The sequence below is a fragment of the Stegodyphus dumicola genome, chromosome 5 (assembly GCF_044657685.1).
Source record: "Stegodyphus dumicola isolate Sdum_Otavi_A_Nest chromosome 5, ASM4465768v1".
NCBI lineage: Eukaryota > Metazoa > Arthropoda > Arachnida > Araneae > Eresidae > Stegodyphus > Stegodyphus dumicola.
The window spans coordinates 56,673,864-56,692,607 of record NC_140772.1 but is presented as its reverse complement, the minus strand read 5'-3'; the positions used below and the strand labels follow the sequence as shown (position 1 = coordinate 56,692,607).

The 18,744-nt window shown below is 31.9% G+C and overlaps 1 protein-coding gene across 1 annotated transcript in view; it reads left to right on the top strand.

The window, feature by feature from the left end:
- GramD1B (GRAM domain containing 1B) overlaps positions 1–18,744 on the top strand; it is a 115,539-nt gene that overhangs the window by 73,754 nt on the left and 23,041 nt on the right. Inside the window, exons 10-15 of the mRNA XM_035370952.2 lie at positions 1,687–1,805; positions 2,053–2,245; positions 13,972–14,025; positions 14,163–14,315; positions 14,700–14,775; positions 18,383–18,490. Of these exons, the coding sequence (XP_035226843.1) occupies positions 1,687–1,805; positions 2,053–2,245; positions 13,972–14,025; positions 14,163–14,315; positions 14,700–14,775; positions 18,383–18,490 (703 nt within the window). The remainder of the gene's footprint in view (positions 1–1,686; positions 1,806–2,052; positions 2,246–13,971; positions 14,026–14,162; positions 14,316–14,699; positions 14,776–18,382; positions 18,491–18,744) is intronic.

Below are 18,744 nucleotides of genomic sequence, written 5' to 3'. Positions count from 1 at the left end.
TAATCATATGGGACTACTAATCCAAGACAATACAGTCAAACAATTTTAGATGCAAAGAGGGGCTGAGAAACTTTTCTTAATTAATCCCTGCTTTTTGCCAATACACTGCCACCTTTTTCATTCAAGTGCATATGTGCAGAAGGTAGTTCATTACTCTTCTAGTTCACAAGACAGATTTTGAGGATTTTGCTGCTGCTAAAATCAGAATTTTAGTGTTGTACAATTTTTATATGTGAAACTATTAGCAGGATGTTGTATATTATGTTAGAAGCTGTTTTTTCTTCTTAGTCTCCACTTTTCTGTATTTGTATGCATACACATTGAATTACAGTTTATTGATAAAAGCGTGAAAACTGACCAAATAACTTGATAGGTGAAAAGATTTATACAATTATATCAACTTGTTATTTAAGAATTATTTTTAATTCACATTAGAAATAATAATAATTTTAATAGGAGTATTCCCCTTTTAGAAGAAAACACTGGAACTTTTAGCAGCTTTTCAATATCCGTCATGACTCATGGTTAAGGCATACGATGAAGATAACAAAATTGGATTTTTATACAATCACTAATCTTTATTTTCACACATATCCAATTAGTTTGGCAAACACTTATTCATTCAATCATAATTATGATAAATTTCTATGTACATTGATTTTTTAAAAGAAATGACATAGGCATTTGAGAAGCGAAGCAGCAAAGCATCTTGCCAGGAGGAAAGCTTAAGTGAAAGTGGATGCCACAATTCAAAGGAAGACAGGAGGGAGCCAAAGGTTTCAGTTTGAGTTAGAAAAGTTTTGATTTACAATTATTTTGATTGGACAAGAGGTATCTACATTAAATATTACGTAACATGGAAAGATCTCAAATTTGGGAGAACAGATGAATTTAGGGAGAGAGCATAAAATCTAGAATTGTTATAATTTTAAGGTCACCAATTATTCTTAAAGCAGCCATCGTATTGTGTTATGCCTTACATATATATGTGTGTGAATATGTAATTTGATGTAAGTTTTTGCTATAATTAATTATATTCTTATTACTGCAGTTTTGTTTATGAAGCAATTACTGTTAAAATTTCTCACCTTGAGGTATAAAATTTATTTTTAATTAAATTTTTTAAAAGTGTAGATTTGAAAATTTTCTCATATCTTTCTTGATTTCAAAAAAGGAAAATTTAAAGGAAAGTAAAAGAAATTCCAAATAATGAAAATGCCGAAAATATCTGATGTATTTCTTAAAATATGCTTAAGGAAAAAAAAGAAAGACAGTTCTATATCTCCATTCTTCTGGGCCGATTGACAAAATTCAAATTGCGTTTTTCACATCTCGAAAGATGACTGACTTTGTTGGGCATAATCTGAGTCGTAGAATCGAAATATTGAAAAAAATTGGCATGTCATTTCAGAAAAAGTCCAATTTTGTGTCCAAATACCTATATTAGAACAATGCTATATATAAATCTAATACATATCGTAAGTCCTGCTTTCAAGACATGAAAAATGCAAGTTGAATTTTGTCAATCAGCCCAATAGAACGGGAGATATAGAACTATTCCATTTTTAGGGGGCACAGTGTACCTGTAATGCAAAACTTTCAAATCATTATATTGTCCATATTAATGAAACTTTATATGATAGATTTAATTTATCTCTTTCTTATAGATGTTTTTGAAATTTACAGATATTATGGAAAGTCCATGGCAGCATTGTCCTGAATTTGATCTAAAAATGAGACAAGTCACCTATACTTTGACATTAAATCATTCTATGGCAAAAAGTGCACAGACCACAGAAACCCAAGTGAGTTATTTGATTCTTTTGAAAATTGTGTTAAAGTTGTAAGTTTTTATTTCAGGCTTATATAATATTTGAAATAAAAAAGGATTCTTATTCTTTTTTACGGTAGTGAACTTATTTATCTTAGTGTAAATTCTCTGTGTTATAATAAATTTGTGTGATTAAACTGTAGGTGAATAAAAGTATACTATTTTTCAATATTTAAATTGTTTATATGATGTATCTTAAATGCATATTATTCTTATTACAGAGGTTGTTGAAGCACAGTAAACCAGGGCAAATATACACTGTGGATTGTGATGTTGTAAATACAGGAATACCTTACTGTGATGCATTTACAGTGAAATCCGTATATTGTTTAACAAAAGTATCAAAAAAAGAATGCAGGTTGCGTATATCTGGTTGTGTTCATTACAAGAAATCTGTTTGGGGATTAGTAAAATGTAAGTAACAAAAGATCAATATTTAGTTTAAAACTGTGTATTTAATGAGGTTGTTTTCTTCCTCCTGGATATTTGTGTCTTTATAGCACTAAATATGTATTAATAGTTTTCATTTTAAACTTATTTCTGAATGGTAGTTTTACTGTATTTTTTGTAATTTGTTTCTCATTAAATAATATTTTACTTGATGCTAATTCATCCAATGCTCAACTCTTGCTGCTTAATTACAGTTCCGGGACCAATGCAATGCATTCTAAGATTCCAACAGGTTTTAATTCTAATTGTTATATTTATTCATGTATCCATATTTTTCTCATATGGGCAATGATAAAATCTTAAATGCATTAATAAAAAATTTTTAATTTATTTATCTGCTGTACGAGCGTAGCAGACTAATGGATTATTTCCTCTAACAAAGAATGTAAAGGAAGGTACTACAAGGAATAAAAATTGACAGGAATTTTGAATTTTTTATATTTTGTAGATTTAATTTTATTTGATAATTTTAATTTGCTGATCTGAATGTCTTAATTTTTTCACTAATTATTTTACTAATTAATTTAGTTTGTGGCATCCTACTAATGCTTTGGATCTGATAATGACAACAGTTTTGAATCTGAGGATAGTATATCATTTTAAAATTCAATAAAATTAGAAAATAATTCAGATTTGAGGGGAGACTACACAGGTATATTTCACATATGAAGGCTAATGTATTTTTTAATATTTTTAAAACATTTTACCTGATTATGAAATCCCATCGATCATGAAAGCTGGCATAGATCATGCCAGACATCCATAAATCATTTCAAGTTTGAACAAACAGATCACTTTTTATTTAGTTAGGTAACAACAAATACAAGTCACAGGTATAATATATAAAAAAAAAACTTTCACCGCTTTTTATAATTTTTCACCTTGCATTGCAATTATTTATTCATTTTTAAAGTCGCATATCGTGCTCGTTAATGCACACTTTTCTCGATGACAGGATCCTGTAATTTTGAAAATACTCTACTGCATGCTAGTCCATTGTACGTGAGTCTCAAATTTTAATAATATTTTTAAACTGCGAGCAAAAAATAGGTAAATATTATTAAACTTGCATCATTCTTCAGATTTACATGAAACCAAGGCAAAAGATCTTACAGTTAAGATGTGACATCATGCTTATCCATAATTTGCCCTAAATTTTACTTTTGACTAATTTTTGTTCACCATAAATGATCAACAGAAAAGTCAAAAGTAGTCTGTGTTTAAACATACTAGTAAGATTAGTTCTTATGATAGACTGTCGTAAACATTGGAATCCCTGACATGTTCTTAGGTCATACTAATTGATCACTTCTCTTTCTATGAGAATTATCCAGTTCTCAGGACAAATTACTGGAATTATACTACAATAGACACAGCGGGGAGAGAGGAGGACTAATCTTCATCATCTAAAAGAGAGCCATATAACTGCATTCACGTTTTAGATGTCATGAATGGAATTCTGAGGTGTAGTCCTAAACCTGCTTTATAATGGTTTTTATAAGTCTCCCATTTGCATAATTTTTCATTTAAAAAAAATCTAAAATTATAAATTATTCAAATTAGTTAAATGCCAGCTAGTCAAGTTTTGATCTGCAAATAACAGACATTGAAGACTATAAGCATTTTTTTAAGAAATGCACTCAGTATTGGAATCAACTTCCATAATAGGCTTCAGCAAGATTTCAACTGTTCCAACTATAGAGACAAATGAGCAATGCCTTCGCTGGGACTCGAACCTCAAACCTCTCGATACACACCGAGTGTGCTGGCCATAACACCACGAAGACAGGCTTAAAAGGCGGGAGAAATGTCTTATATACTCCTCCTTTTATAGGGCAACTGAGGATTAGGGTACCCAGTCACCGAATACTGGTGGTGGAGAACCGTCATCTGCCACCTTTTTCAGTTAAGGCACCACTATAGAGACATTAGGTTATTTTGATATTGAGACGGGAAAACTGAGCAATGCCTTTGCTGGGACTCTCGATATGTGCCAAATGCACTGGCCATTACACCACAAAGACATGCTAAGAAGGCAGGAGAAATACCTTATACAATAATTTTTACTTCCTTGTACGAAGTAAAAAGGAAGTATTGTAACTGCGAAAAGTTTCAGGTAGCATATTTCAACGAAAATATACATTTTGACCGCTATCGAACGCAATTTAACGATGCTTTTGCGTGATATCTGTACGTAAGGACAGAATAAAATACTCATTTCCTCAAAAAAAAAAAAAAAAAATTACAAAACTGCTTTAAAATGAATTCTGAAGAGAATTTTTCATGACGTCTGTACGAACGTATGTACATACGTACGTATCTTGCATAACTCAAAAGCGAGTAAGTAGCCTCAGAACGTTGAAATTTTGTATATAGGACTGCTATAACATGTAGATGTGCACCTCGTATTTTGGTTGCAATCGGCCGCACAAAACGTATATAAATATATTTATATATATATCTGTTACCCGGCTCAGTGATTTGTTTTTTTACTCTTATATGTTTGTAAATTGTACATTTTTTGCTTTAAAATTGATTGAATTATGTTGTTCTTATCTTCCTGTAAAGGTTTTTATGCCTTTAGTAAATCTGTATGCAATATTTTTAGAATTATCAACAATTTTAAAGTTGTTTAAGTGCCGCTAAGCCTAATAATATTTTTGATGGCGGCCATTGCTTGTTTACATTTGAAACAGCAGGATAGTGGATTTGTTGCCAATCTAGAGAAACTTAGCTTTGCAACAACAAAGATAACACCTTCATTTATTATTGCGAATTAAATCATGTTTAATCCATTCTGGAATTTATTCGAGGAAATAAGTGCTTAAGATTTACTTCGTAATTTTTAATATAGATATTTTGAATTTTTATGCGTTTTTGCCTTGTAGGGAAGTGAGAACTAAATTAATTGAATGAGAAATACTGAATCGTCTGCGAAAAACTGTTTCTTTTTTGTTTTGCGTACTTAATTTCTTTTATACATCGTTCTAGCTTTATAGTTCTAGCTTTAATAGAAGTTGTGGCAACGATTAGATAATTCTTTAAGTGATATAAATTTTGTGCATTCTGAGTTATAAAATGAACGAAATATAATACTATTAAGTGAACGTAGCGCCAGAGTGTCACTATGATAAATAAATAGAGTGAATTTTAAAGTATACATTTATCCTATTGTGGTTTATGCGCTGTCGGCGAAGTAGATTTAATTCAATCCAATACGTTTAAATGAAATGCAAGAAAAAATGCATATAATTTAATATTCTGTACAAGGAAGTCATGTGGTGTACACATCAGATTTTTAAAAGTTGTTCAGCTAATAATTCTTGTGTAGACTCTTCAGTACACTTGTCATTGTGTGAGTTTTCTTCCTGTCTTTCATAAGTCCTTTGTGCAGGTCTAGGACACCTTCGCCATTTCACCATGGCCGTTTTGCCATCGGGTTTCGCTGTCAATATATATTTATCTTTGTATGACTGTATTTTATTTTGCTGTATTATACTTGTATTAAATTTATTTAGTTTAATAATTCTGTGTACCTTTTGTATACTTATAAAGGTTGCTTTTAATACACTGCTGGCCACCCAAATTGCAACACCAAGAAAGACAAGAGATATCCCAAAATTTATTTAGTAGATAACATGTTGACCAAGTATCAAATGATTAAATTTATAGACTTCTGTGAAGTGTGGTTCCTTCCAGAATCAGTTGCCAGAGTAGCCGCCATTGTTAGAGATCACCACTGCCACATGCCTCGGCATTGATTCAAAGAGACTTTGGATGTGTTCTTGGTGTACAGTAGACCAAGCAGCTTTCACATGTTGCCAAAGTTGATCTGGTGTGGCTGCTTGGGATGTAATCTGGGTCAATCGTTCAGCAACCATGGACTACATGTTTTCTATCAGCGAAAGATCCGGAGAGCGAGCCGGCCAGGGAAGCAATTCAATCTGGCGATTGATGAAGAACCCTTGGACAATGCGTGCCCCGTGTGGTCGCGCATTGTCCTGTTGAAATATGGCTGTGGGCAAGCCCTGGTAAAAAAGGACAACTGGCTCCACCACCTCAGAGATGTAGCGCTGGCTGTTTAAAGTACCGGCAATGCATACTAGAGGAGTGCGAGAGTGATATCCAATACCGCCCCATACCATAATACCCGGTGCAGGACCAGTGTGTCGGTGCATAACGCAGCCGTTCAGCATCCTCTCTCCATGGTGTCTCCAGACTCGAATCCAACCATCGTGGTGTTGCAGACAGAAGCGTCACTCATCAGTAAAGATATTTTATTCCATTCTATTGTCCACATCTTTCTTTCATCGCACCATTGGCGGCAAAGACGTCTGTGGTTCTGCATCAAGGGTAGACGAAGCAATGGACCGTCTTGCGGACATACCATTCTGCTGTAAACGGCGTCAAATGGTACGTGCAGACACTGGATGATGCGTTACAGACTGAATGTGCTGTGCTATGGTTCGTGATGTGACTGAGCTATCCATCACTGCCATACACACAATGTTTCTGTCATGACGTGAAGTGGTGCACTGAGGTGGATGCGATCGAACACGTCGGTCCGTCGTACCCTCCTGCATCCAATAGTCACATATCCTCATTACAGTTGTTTGGTTTGTCCAACACGACTACCGATTTCCCTGAAAGATAATCCACACTCTCGGTAGGCCACTATCCTTCCTCTGTTGAACTCGGGATACTTGATCAAACGATGATCACTGTTTACTACGAGGCATAATTGATCGTTTTTCTGAAAAACCGCAAGAAAAAAATAATTGCCGAACTTGAAATCGTCGAAAACTTCAAGCCTTAAATAACGCTTTGAAGTGGCGCCACAGGCGCATGTGATGTGCGTTTGCGTTGAAATTCTAATCATTTGAATAACTCACCTCTGCTAATGCATGTTGTAAATTTCATGTTATTTGCATGCTTCCTTCAGGGTCTTGCATTTATGGTGGCCAGCAGTGTATATATAGTTATTATAAAGCATGAGATATAAAGAAATTGCACGTAGTTAGTTGGAAAATTATGTCAGTATCAAAGAGAACTGGGGCTTAACTTCTGACATAACAGAAGTTATATTATCGATTTTAAAATTATGCAGTTAAAATATTTACATGATTCGTCAAAATTTCTTGAAATTTTAATCGGCTAGTTCAGAGAAATCACTTATACAAGCAGGAAATTAATGTTTTTATGAAATCTTAATGGAAAACGGAATTTTTTTATAATCTTTTCATCACCTTACACTTTTAAAATTAATATGTGTAACAGCGTATTTGTATAAAATTGTATACATTTTATATATTATTTTATATAAAATATTTATTAAATTCAATTTACTTAATAAACTAAACAGTTATTAATTTAAATCAACTTAATATAATGCAGTACAAAATCCGTAATCCAGACTTGTCGGGACTTCGGCGATTCCTGAATAGGTTTTTTTCCGGATTATTGATCATCAATTTAAATCTGGTAAAATGGCATGCAGAAATTATACAATTAAAAATATGAAACCGTAATTTATGAAATAAAGAGCAATTATGATCTAAAGGGTATGAAAACTGACAAAAAGAAAAGCTTAATATTTATTTGTTTACTTTATTAAACATTTCTTTCAATGTAAGTTGTTTAATTTGCTTCTTTTTTTGTGCTAATACTTTCTCTTTAATTCTATAAACAAACATAATTTCTTGTTCAGTTACAAAGTTCCACTGTTGTAGTCCTGTAATTGCTGTGTTGAACACCGACTAACTTGTCAATCAAAATTTTTTCATTTTCAATAACCTCTCTGTCACTTTCTTCACTATCGGAAGCGTGCATGGGTAAACGCTTTACGCGCATGCGTAAGTTTGTGGCTTTGAGGTCCGTATTATAGATCATTCCGGATAATGGACGTTCAGATTACGGACTTTGTACTGTACGCAAGCTGTAATACAGTCATGTAAAGAAAAATATGTCACAACGGTGAAACATCCTGATGGCAAAACGGACGGATGGCGAATAGTCCCATTTTCCTTTGTGCAGTGTTATTCAAAAGTTAAGTCTGTTATTCATCTGTATTTTATTATTTAGTTTATTAGTTTTTTGTTTGACACAGTAATTATGTTTAGTGACACAGTAATTACATTTGAGTAAATGCAGTGCAGATAATTAATAGGATGGACTTAAACATTGCAGCAACATCTTCCTCGGTTGATGGAATCAGTGACACAGTATTTGGTGGAAGAAAAGTTACTAGATTTTCATTTAAACCACAGGAAAAACTTAAATGACTTGAGGCATTATCTAAAATTAACAAAATCGTAACAAATCTATTTTCTCTGCATTAACAGTCCAGTGTAGAACAAAAACAGATGATAAACAAGTCTTCAAATAAAGTCCAAATAAAGTCTGAAGTCCCGACGAGTCCGGATTAACGACTTTTGACTGTATAAGTATTACAATTTAAATATGTTAATGAGATGAATGAAAATTGCGATTTTATTTTTAAAAGTTCCTTATATTGAGTTTCAAAGTGAGATGTACTAATTCTAAGGAACGAGGCTAAAAGCTCATCTGTCAGTCTACTTCTGAAATAATTCTTTTCTAAGGTTCTTAGTTGAAACACTTGTTCACATATATAAGATGAAGCAAACATAGCACTGATTTTCTGGGCGTGAGATATTAAATTTGGAAAACGTACTTTCGATAATCATTTGTAAAACTCTAACTTTGGCATATTTAGAAACAACTTTTGAGATGATTGTTAGATTGCAACTCAATTAATTCAAGCTGCAAATCTGAACACACTGCTTCACAATTTATGTTAAAAGGCTTGGTAAAAATATCCACTTCTGCTTGAATGGCACTGAAATCTTAAGATCTGGATACTGTTTATCTTCTTGAAAAAATTTTGTCAGCCTGATAATGTTTTACAAAACTTACTTTCTGCATTTTGTTGTCTTTCATATTCGGACATTGCTTCGTAACTGGAATTCTTACGCTTAGATGTGAAATGACGGGAAACGTTATATTCTTTGAAGACTGCCACAGCTTCATTGCAGATGAGACACACTGGTTTGTCTTTTATAACTGTAAAAAAATACTTCCAGGTCCATTCATCATTAAAAGCACAGCACTTTACATTTTTTAGTAGCCATTTCGGGGTTGAAATATTTTACGAATAACCCAAACAAGCACTAGCTATGCTATACGTTTAATAATTTCACCACTATTCACAATGATGCTATATGTGCGCAATCTTTTCATACACAAGCAATAATATTAGAACTCGCACCAAAAGAAAAAGCCGCTGGCTTGAGCTTAAAATGTGCAACATTTAATTCACCTGCTCTAGATTCCCATATGTCTGCTCCTTGAGAAAGCAATAACGCTTCTTGGTGCCAATCTACAGCTATACCCACTTTTAACACTTTACCGATTGAAAGCTGTCTGTGCTTGCTATTTCCATCAATTTATGTTTTGTAGAGCAAAAATATAGAAAATAATAAGATCATCAGTCCTTTAAAAAAATGAAGAAAAAATAATATTTAAATGAAGTAGAAAAGGAGATGGATATATAATATATAAATATACATTTCTTTTAATTTGCCTGAGACCGGCAAATTAAAATTCTATCCGTGGGCCTGTTTTGGCCCCCGGGTCATAGGTTGCCCATTCCTGGTTTTGGAAGTTGAGGCCCATATTCACCTAAATGGGACTGTTAATCCTCATAATTGCCGAATTTGGAGATTTAATTCAGGTGTGGCTTCACAGTAGATTTCATCATTGGACCATTTCTTTTTGAGAACATTACTCTAACAAAGCCACAAATCTGTACTATTATCATGCAAAGGTATCATGATATGCTGATTGGTTTTATTATTCCATAGCTTCAATAGAGGAAATTGCTGGATCAGGTAACTTTTATGTAGGACATAGAATATCCACTCATTGATCAATCAGTATAGCAGATATTCCACATAGGAAAAGGTTGTAAGTTGCTTTTCTCCACTTACATGGCCACCTCATTCCCCATATCTAACCTGGAAACATGTAATGTTTTCCAGTGTGATTATTTGAAGTCCAAGGTCTATCTTGGTGAAGTTTTGTTCTTGATGATCTTAAAGGACAACTTGTCACTAACTGTACTAAGCATCGTGATTACATGTTATATTTGGCCATCGAGAATGTCGTGTACATGATGCAGTGTCTAATCCACGAGAAGGGTGGTCACATTAAAAGAGGTTTACACTTTTACCAAGGAAATGGTTTTATTGAATAAAATAGTAGTCTCATACCCAAATTGTGTGAGCCAAATGCACTATCTGAATTCACACATTATCTGAATCCAAATGCATAGGCCAGAGCATTTTTTTAACAAAATTGTAACAAAATAATAATAATAAACTAAATTTAAAATTTATTTATTGAATATGTATCAGGACCTAGATAAAAAATAATGCTAACATCATAAAGGATCAAATTTGTAATTATTTTAAAACTGAAGTCTAATGATGGTAATTGCAAAAGATTAGTATTGATTATACTTTATAATTCAAATATATTGACAGTGAAGTATTAAATTTTAGACTGACATTTATTTTAGGTATTTCCAGTATGTTTAATTAAGCACTAATTAACTTAGTTTTAATTTAATTGGAAAACCAAAAATTTCAAAATACTGAAGTGCCATCAGCTGTTGTCTAGCAAGCTAAATTTACCAACTGTACCAGCATGGGAAGGTCTCCCATCTTACCCCAGTGTGGCATTACAAGCGTACATTGACCACCTCTAACCTTAGTGATGTGGCTTGGCATACAAGTGTACATTGACAAAGCTCTAACCTATTCATTTTTTTTTTTTTTCCTTCAGCAGTAATGCACATAAGCTCAGTCCATATCTTCATGCCTCTAAAACTATAAGAACTGTTTTTGCAATAAATATGTAATTGAAATGCATTTGTGGGTCACATAAAGTAGTTTTAGGGGTCACATGCAGCCCATGGGCAGGGAGTTTGAGACCATTTAAGAACAATGTTATGATGCACTAAAATGCGATCCCTTTCAGGCAATTTATTTTCCGCAGTAAAGAAGTGTTCTGATGTTTCATCTTTGTTACTCATTTGTATAATTTTCAGTTGGGAAAATTACAACAATACTCCCTTCCGTGACTTTCGGAGCTATTTTTTTATGTGTAGGGGGATCTGTTTTCCCATGTTGTCTGTCATTAGTTCCCTTACTAAATTTTGTGGCATTTTAGCTGATAGATTGATTGAGCTACATATGGTTTTGAGTATTGTCAGTTTTTTTTAATGTATTTTTCTTATGGCTTTAAGTATTGTCAGTTTTTTTAAAATGTATTTTTCTTTTAAATTTTATAATTTAAAAGAAAAGTACATTTTATAATTTAAAATTTAATACTCATTAATAAAAAAAATATAAGGTCATAATTCAAAAGGAAAAATATGCTAATACTGTAATTACTTTGGTTTGAATCTTAGAAAGATGCTTCAGATATTTATTATATATTTCCATTTCCACTTTATACAAATTTTAAATCAGTTACTAACGTTTGGAGATAGTTTTATTTGATTCCCATCATGAACAAAACATTTGAAAGATTTTTCTGAAAAGAGAGAACTGTATACGTACAAATTTCCATTTCCATTCTGTACACATTTTAAATCAGTTATTAGCATTTGGGGATAGTCTTATTTGATTCCCATCATGAACAAAACATTTGAAAGATTTTTCTGAAAGTAGAGAACTGTATTCATGCAAAAGATTAAAAAAGAAGTGTTCTAATTTAAAAGCTTATTAAAATCTCCCTTACTGTCTCAAATGCAGTCACATAAAGATTATTTACTTCAGTTCTTGTTAACATTGTAATAATTTAATATGCATTAAGTGAGACAGGCATCCTTTAAATTTTGAAATGTTAGCAAAATTTGGCTACATAGTGTAGTGCTTATTTTTCATTAATCTATCCTCATTGGACCCTGTGATTTTGTGCATTATAGATCAGCAGTTCCCAACCTTTTCTCTTTTTTGTACCCCTTACTAAGACTGTGTAATGTCAAGTACCCTTAACTTCTGCTTTCAGAGCTTTGACCTTCTGCTTCATCCCCTTATAGCATTTCTGCAATACGTCTTCTTATGTTATTTTAATCAGAACATATAATGAAATAAAAGACATTATTACATTATTTATTTCAAATAAGTAGTGATAATACTTTTTTTAAAACCAAATACAACATTATTAATGTACCATAATTATACTGAATGTCAGTTTTTCTAAAATGGAAATACAGAAATGAGTGAATTGATGAATTTATTGATTATTGAGGAGATCTGGTATACTGAAATGCTAATGTATTATACTCAAATGCTAAGTATTCTTGACATAGCATTATGCCACAGTAAAATCTGTAATTAATTTAAAATTAATTAACATATAACTTCAAACATGGTAAAATTAAAACAAAAATTAAGACTCAGTTTTGAAAGATTCAGTGTATACTGAATCCTCTCAAATATAGATTCAGTGTATACTCTCATATATAATGTTCTCATCAATAGGTACATTAAAGAAATTTTTTGTACCTTACATATCCCTTCCCCTCCCCAGCTTTTTAGGGTCAGGTTCTGAAAATTTTAAAAATACTCATATAATTTCCCCCTTCCTCAATGTGTTGAGAGAACAAGTTTCCCTAAATTTAAAAAAATAGATTCATCCATGTAGTGATTGTCTTAGTCTTACTAACAATGAAATACCCTCAGAAACTACTTGCAAGGGTTATGCTGAAAACTGTTGAAGCCAACCTAATGCAAGAACCAACCAATCACTTAGAAGAAACAAAACATGAGCTGGCATTCAATGTACAGTTTTGCTGCCATAGCCTACCATGCTCTATTTATTATGCACATTTCATGTCACATGCCTGTTTCTTTCTTGGTGCTGCAATTTGAATGGCCAACAATGTATATTGCTGGGTATAAATAATATTCATGTTATGTATTATTAATATAGTTATAAATTAATGATGCTAAACAATCTGGTTTGTTAGCATATAACTAAGAAAACAAGATTGGAATCTGTGTGTAAATCAGGGTTTCTTAAACTATGGGTCCATAACCTGCAGCAGGGGGACGCCAAAAATATTAGCAGTTTGATATTTCTTTTAATAATTTTACAATTTCCAAATATTTTTACACAATGTATCTGAAAATAGATAAAGATAAGACAATAAAGACATAGGAAAAACAAAAACATTTCGACATATTATTTTTATAACATAAACGTTCATTTTCCTTGCTTTGCACGTGACACTGTCATTTCGTCTGTCACCTATTTAAAATTTTCACATTGTTCTATATCTTAAAATTAGAAACTAAAGTTAATTACCTAAAACTGCAATAGTATATTACAGTACAAGTGAGAAAATTGACAGTTTCACTCATGCGTGTGACAGATTTGCGCAATACTTACGAGGTCCCACAAAATTTTTTTAAATATTATGAGGAATCCCAAAGAAATCTCTGTGATAAAAAGGGGTCGTGACTGAAAAAAGTTTAAGAAACCCTAATGTAAATTTACAAGTGTATTAAATAATATATCTATTAAACATAATTTTAAAACTCTATATGCATATTTGCATTAAACTGTAAACATTTTATTTTAAGAAATTTTTTTCCTCTTAGCTCTTATAGAGAAAAGTGCAATGCAAGGATTAGCTGACTTTGCTACAGATTTAGGTAAGACATTTGCATAATTAAGGAATCAGTTTTTTTATTATATTAATTAATTATAGATATGGATATAATTCATATGAATGATTTAGTGTGCATTAATTTTTATTATAGCTCAATGTAAATTTTTTCTCTTATTTTAGCAAATGCCCTTAACAAAGAGGCTGAGAATTCTAGTCAAAACTTAGTCAAAAAACCACGAAGGAGGAAAAGAATGAAATTTGATTCCATTAAATGTGAAACTTTGAAAGATGCTCCTAGAAGTTTACAAAGACAAGCAACTATTAGGAATTTAGGTAAGTATTTATTTAGATTAAAAGTATGTCTAAAAAATTAGAAGCTAATAGATGTTTGTTAAGACATGTTATTTGAAACATCTTCTGAAAGAGCGACTATTGATTTGATATAATTATCACTAATTATTGTATTTTTTTATAAGATGTCTTTTAGCTAATTTTTCAAGCTCAAATTTAAATTTATGCATTATGAGTTTTTTTGCCTTTATGTAATTTTATGCATATTTCATTTTCTTGAAAATTGTTTTTTATTTTACACTATTGGTTATTTTTTAATTTTTAATGAGGTATATTTAGGAGAAATATATTAAAATTAATTGATTAATAATTCATTATATACTATTGATGAATTAATAAATTTATAAGTTATTCGTTGCATTTCAGGGCCTTCTATTTCTGGTATAGATTTAGCATCTTTAGGATCTACACCAGATATTGTTATTCGTGTAATTCTTATAACGTAAGATTTATTTACTTTCTTTAAAAATATACAAAATTCAGTTTGCTTTATTAATAATATTTTCAAAATGAGTATTTGTGGGCTATCCAGATTTGGGAGCTATGATTGATTACTAAATGCATTAAGGTAACTTTAATGGGAATCTCAATATTGGTTATTTTATTATTTGTTATGGCAGTGGTCTGGTTGACTCCTCCCACCTCTACAGGATAAGTACTGAATAGCTACTGCCTGTAATATAACTTCAGAAGTATGCAATAAATTAATAAAAATAAATAGAAAAAAAGTTTATGGGCATGGTAATGTTTATCTGCTGTATTGGGTTTTTGCCTATAGCACTGTTATCTTATTAGTAGTTTATAACAAAATAGAGGCTGGTAGGCGATAAGAGTATAAAAACTGTTGACCTTACAATGCTAAAATATAGTGGAAAATTATCTGTTAATTTTCTTATACTACATGGGCCCACCAGCGGCCGAGCTGTAAAGTCGTTGAACGCTGGTAGTTTGGTCCGAGGTTCGAATCCCACGAATGGGCTGGCTGCATGGGCGTTTTCGTACTTTTCATGTGTAACGTGTATACGAGTCAGTTTTCCTTAGAAAGTCCTCCATGAAGGCATCCCTCCCCTTAGGCAGATAGCCCTAGTCTGCTTTGCCATAATTAAATAAAACAAACCAATCTTATACTACATGTTGAAGTGCAGACTTTATTGGCAGATTACTCTGCTTTAAGCATCTGTAGTAGATTCTGTTTTCGGATAACTCACAATTATCTCAAAATGGTATGTTAAGTATAATTATATCAAAATAATTGTTGATGCAGTATACTGACTTTTAAGTATTGTTTATTAATGTATTTTGTGGTGCATTTTGATAATTATGTATTTTACTTTATACTTCATGTTTCAAATATTTTTATGACTAGTTTTAAATTATTTTAGGATTTGTGTAAAGTTTTAATGAAGAATTTCAATCTCACAAGTAAACTTTCTCTCCTTTGATATCAGTTTACCGGAAACCCATATATATTCTGAAAGCTTATGTCACAAGTAGAAAAACTGTGAAGTCTTAGGGCAGAGGTTAGAGGAATCTTATTGTCAAGCGTTTAGGAGCTATAGGACCCACAATATTAGGTGTGGTCAATTGTGAAGACAATGAAAGTATCAGTAAAGTATTGGAAACATGACACCAAAAGTCACTAAAATGCTTGTTTCACTTATTTATATGAACTAATAATGTGGTGAGAAGGTGGAGAACTCAATATAAAGGAAGAAACAACTCATTGAAAAGAACCAATATACACTGTTATGTTGAAAATGTGACTTGTTATTCAGTTCAAACAAAATCTTTTACAAGAGAAAATCAGTGTACAATTCATCAAATAAACAGTGAGATGGGCAGAAAGACAGTTTACAATGGGCACATTTTACAAAAGCGATAGCCTCACAGCTTGCACACTCATCATATGTCAATGAATCAAAGCAGTAATGCATTGGTGCAATGCACATTCCAAGTTCATCGTCCAAGTATCTGCTCTTATAAAAAGCATACTTAATCAAATTCTTGAAACAAGGAACACTGAACTGATATAGCAAAAAGGGACTGTAGGGCCAGAAAACTATTGCAATGCCAAATGTACTTCTGTGTCTCAATAATGATTGTGTCCATTATGTAACGAACAAAATATTTATAATGTCTGAAAAAATGAATATCCAGAGGCTGGATCTTTCCCCATACATCCTTCAGGTACCAGTTCTTTTTGTAGGATTTTACCATCAGGTACTTTGGAAGCAGACAATGCATGAATATGCAAGAAATAGAAATGTCATTATGGGAATATATCCATCTATACATACTTTAAGGATACTGTGTAGGTCATATAGCTCCTAAATGCTTTTTCCTCTGCCCCTAAGACCTCACAGTTTTCTACTCATAACATAAGCTTTCAGAAAATATATGGGTTTCTGGCAAATTGGTATCAAAGAAAAAGTAATTAAAAATAACTATATTCTAAGCAGTCTTCAACTGTAAGGAGCATTTATTTGCCAAGTTGTTATTGACAATCAAAATGCTTCTTTTCCGTTAAATATACAGTACTAAGTCCGAAATCTGTATACGTCGGGACTTCAACGATTCTGGATTTGGGATTTTTGCCGTATATTAGATCATCAGTTTAAATCTAGTAAGATGTCATGTAGAAATTATAAAATTAAAAACATGAAATTGTGATTTATGAAATAATGAAGTATTTATTATCTAAAGGGTATCAAAATTTACAGAAAAAAGCTTAATATTTATTTGTTTACTTTATTAAACATTTCTTTCACTGTAAGTTGTTTAAGTTGCTTCGTTTTTTATGCTAATACTTTCTCATAATTATATAGACAGATATAATCTCATGTTTACTTACATTGTTCAAGTCCAGTAACTGCTGTTTCGAGAATTCCGACTAACTTGTCAATCGAAATCTTCTTGTTTTCAGTAACTTGTCTGTCACTTTCTTCACTATTGGCAGCGGTGAATCTAGAACCATCTAGATTTCACTGTTCATTAATTGATTGATGATTGAGAAGCATTGTCATCACAATGAAAAACTTCTTTTATATCATCTTCATTTATTACCGCTTCTCCACATTTCTTTACAAAATCCGTTATTTGGAAAATTTCACCTTTGTTTTGTGATATCCAGAAAACTTTAAAATTTGCGGCTATTATCATCAAATTTAGCTATCCTTCACTATACATATTTGGCTATGCATCATGAGCTTGGCGACTAAGGACAAGTTGTTCCCTTAAATTTTGTCTTGCTTCTATCGTGCACTGAGACAATTACACCTGAATTGTATTAGTTTAGTTATTTATTATACTTATGTTTATTTCTTGCACATGTTTAAGTCTTATCAGAGTTCCGAATAAATAAATTCCCACATATGCTTAAGCCTTATTGAGGTCCGGCACTAGATAACATAATGCCTGATGCAGTGTCTGGGGGTCCTAAATCCTGTGACTCTGTGCGGCCATATGAGCCCTGGCGCTAGTTCTGGGTTTATGTGAATAACAAATCAGTTATTCTTAATTCAAATACCCCTAAATGTACAGTGGTGGCCAAAATTGTGGACACTTTCGAAAATGTTTATGTTTTTGAACTTTGTATGCTTATAGAAAATGTTATGTTTCACAAAATTATGAAGTGAAAATAAGAATCAGGACTCTCCAGATGTTTTATTGTGTGCAAGGGGGGATTCAAATACACATGCATAAAGCCTATGAGAGAAGCTTTGTTGGTGGTTTGAGATTCAGATTTTAGATCATTCTGAATAATGGGCATCCGGATTTCGAACTTTGTACTGTATAAGGGCAACTTGTCAAATGCTTTGTTAATTCATCATAACAAAAATGGGAAAACCTTTGCTCTTTATTGTAATAGTTGTTAACACAATTATAATGTGTATTTGTAGTTAATTGGGAAAGTTAAAAATCCTAAATATAAATAGTTTTAAGCTTGTTATTTCAAATTAGTATGCTTTCGATAGATTTAAGTGATGGATGTCTGTACAAAATGTATGTTATAATTGAAAATATTTGAAATATTGAAAACTATTTTTTAGGTTAGTAATTCTTCTATTCCTAAACATGCTGTTGTTTTATAAATTATGGTCATTGGAAGATCAGAGTTCAAAGCAAGTACCTCCCACTACATGGGAATATCCAGATAGGTAAAAGTATTTTTAATCTTTCATAAACATGAAAAAGTATGAGTTGTTAATATGCCTCTTCAGTTGCTTAATTTTGTTTCCAGTAGTAGTATTATTGTTGTTTAATGAAATTTAAAATTTGTTTTTTAAAAGGAAGGGTTAATGTAATATTCATTTGTCATCTCACTAATACTATATTTACCTAAAAATAAAACTTCCCTCCTTTTTCCCTCCCTTTTTGCTAAATTAAATAGCTGAAAATTAAGGGGGGTTTT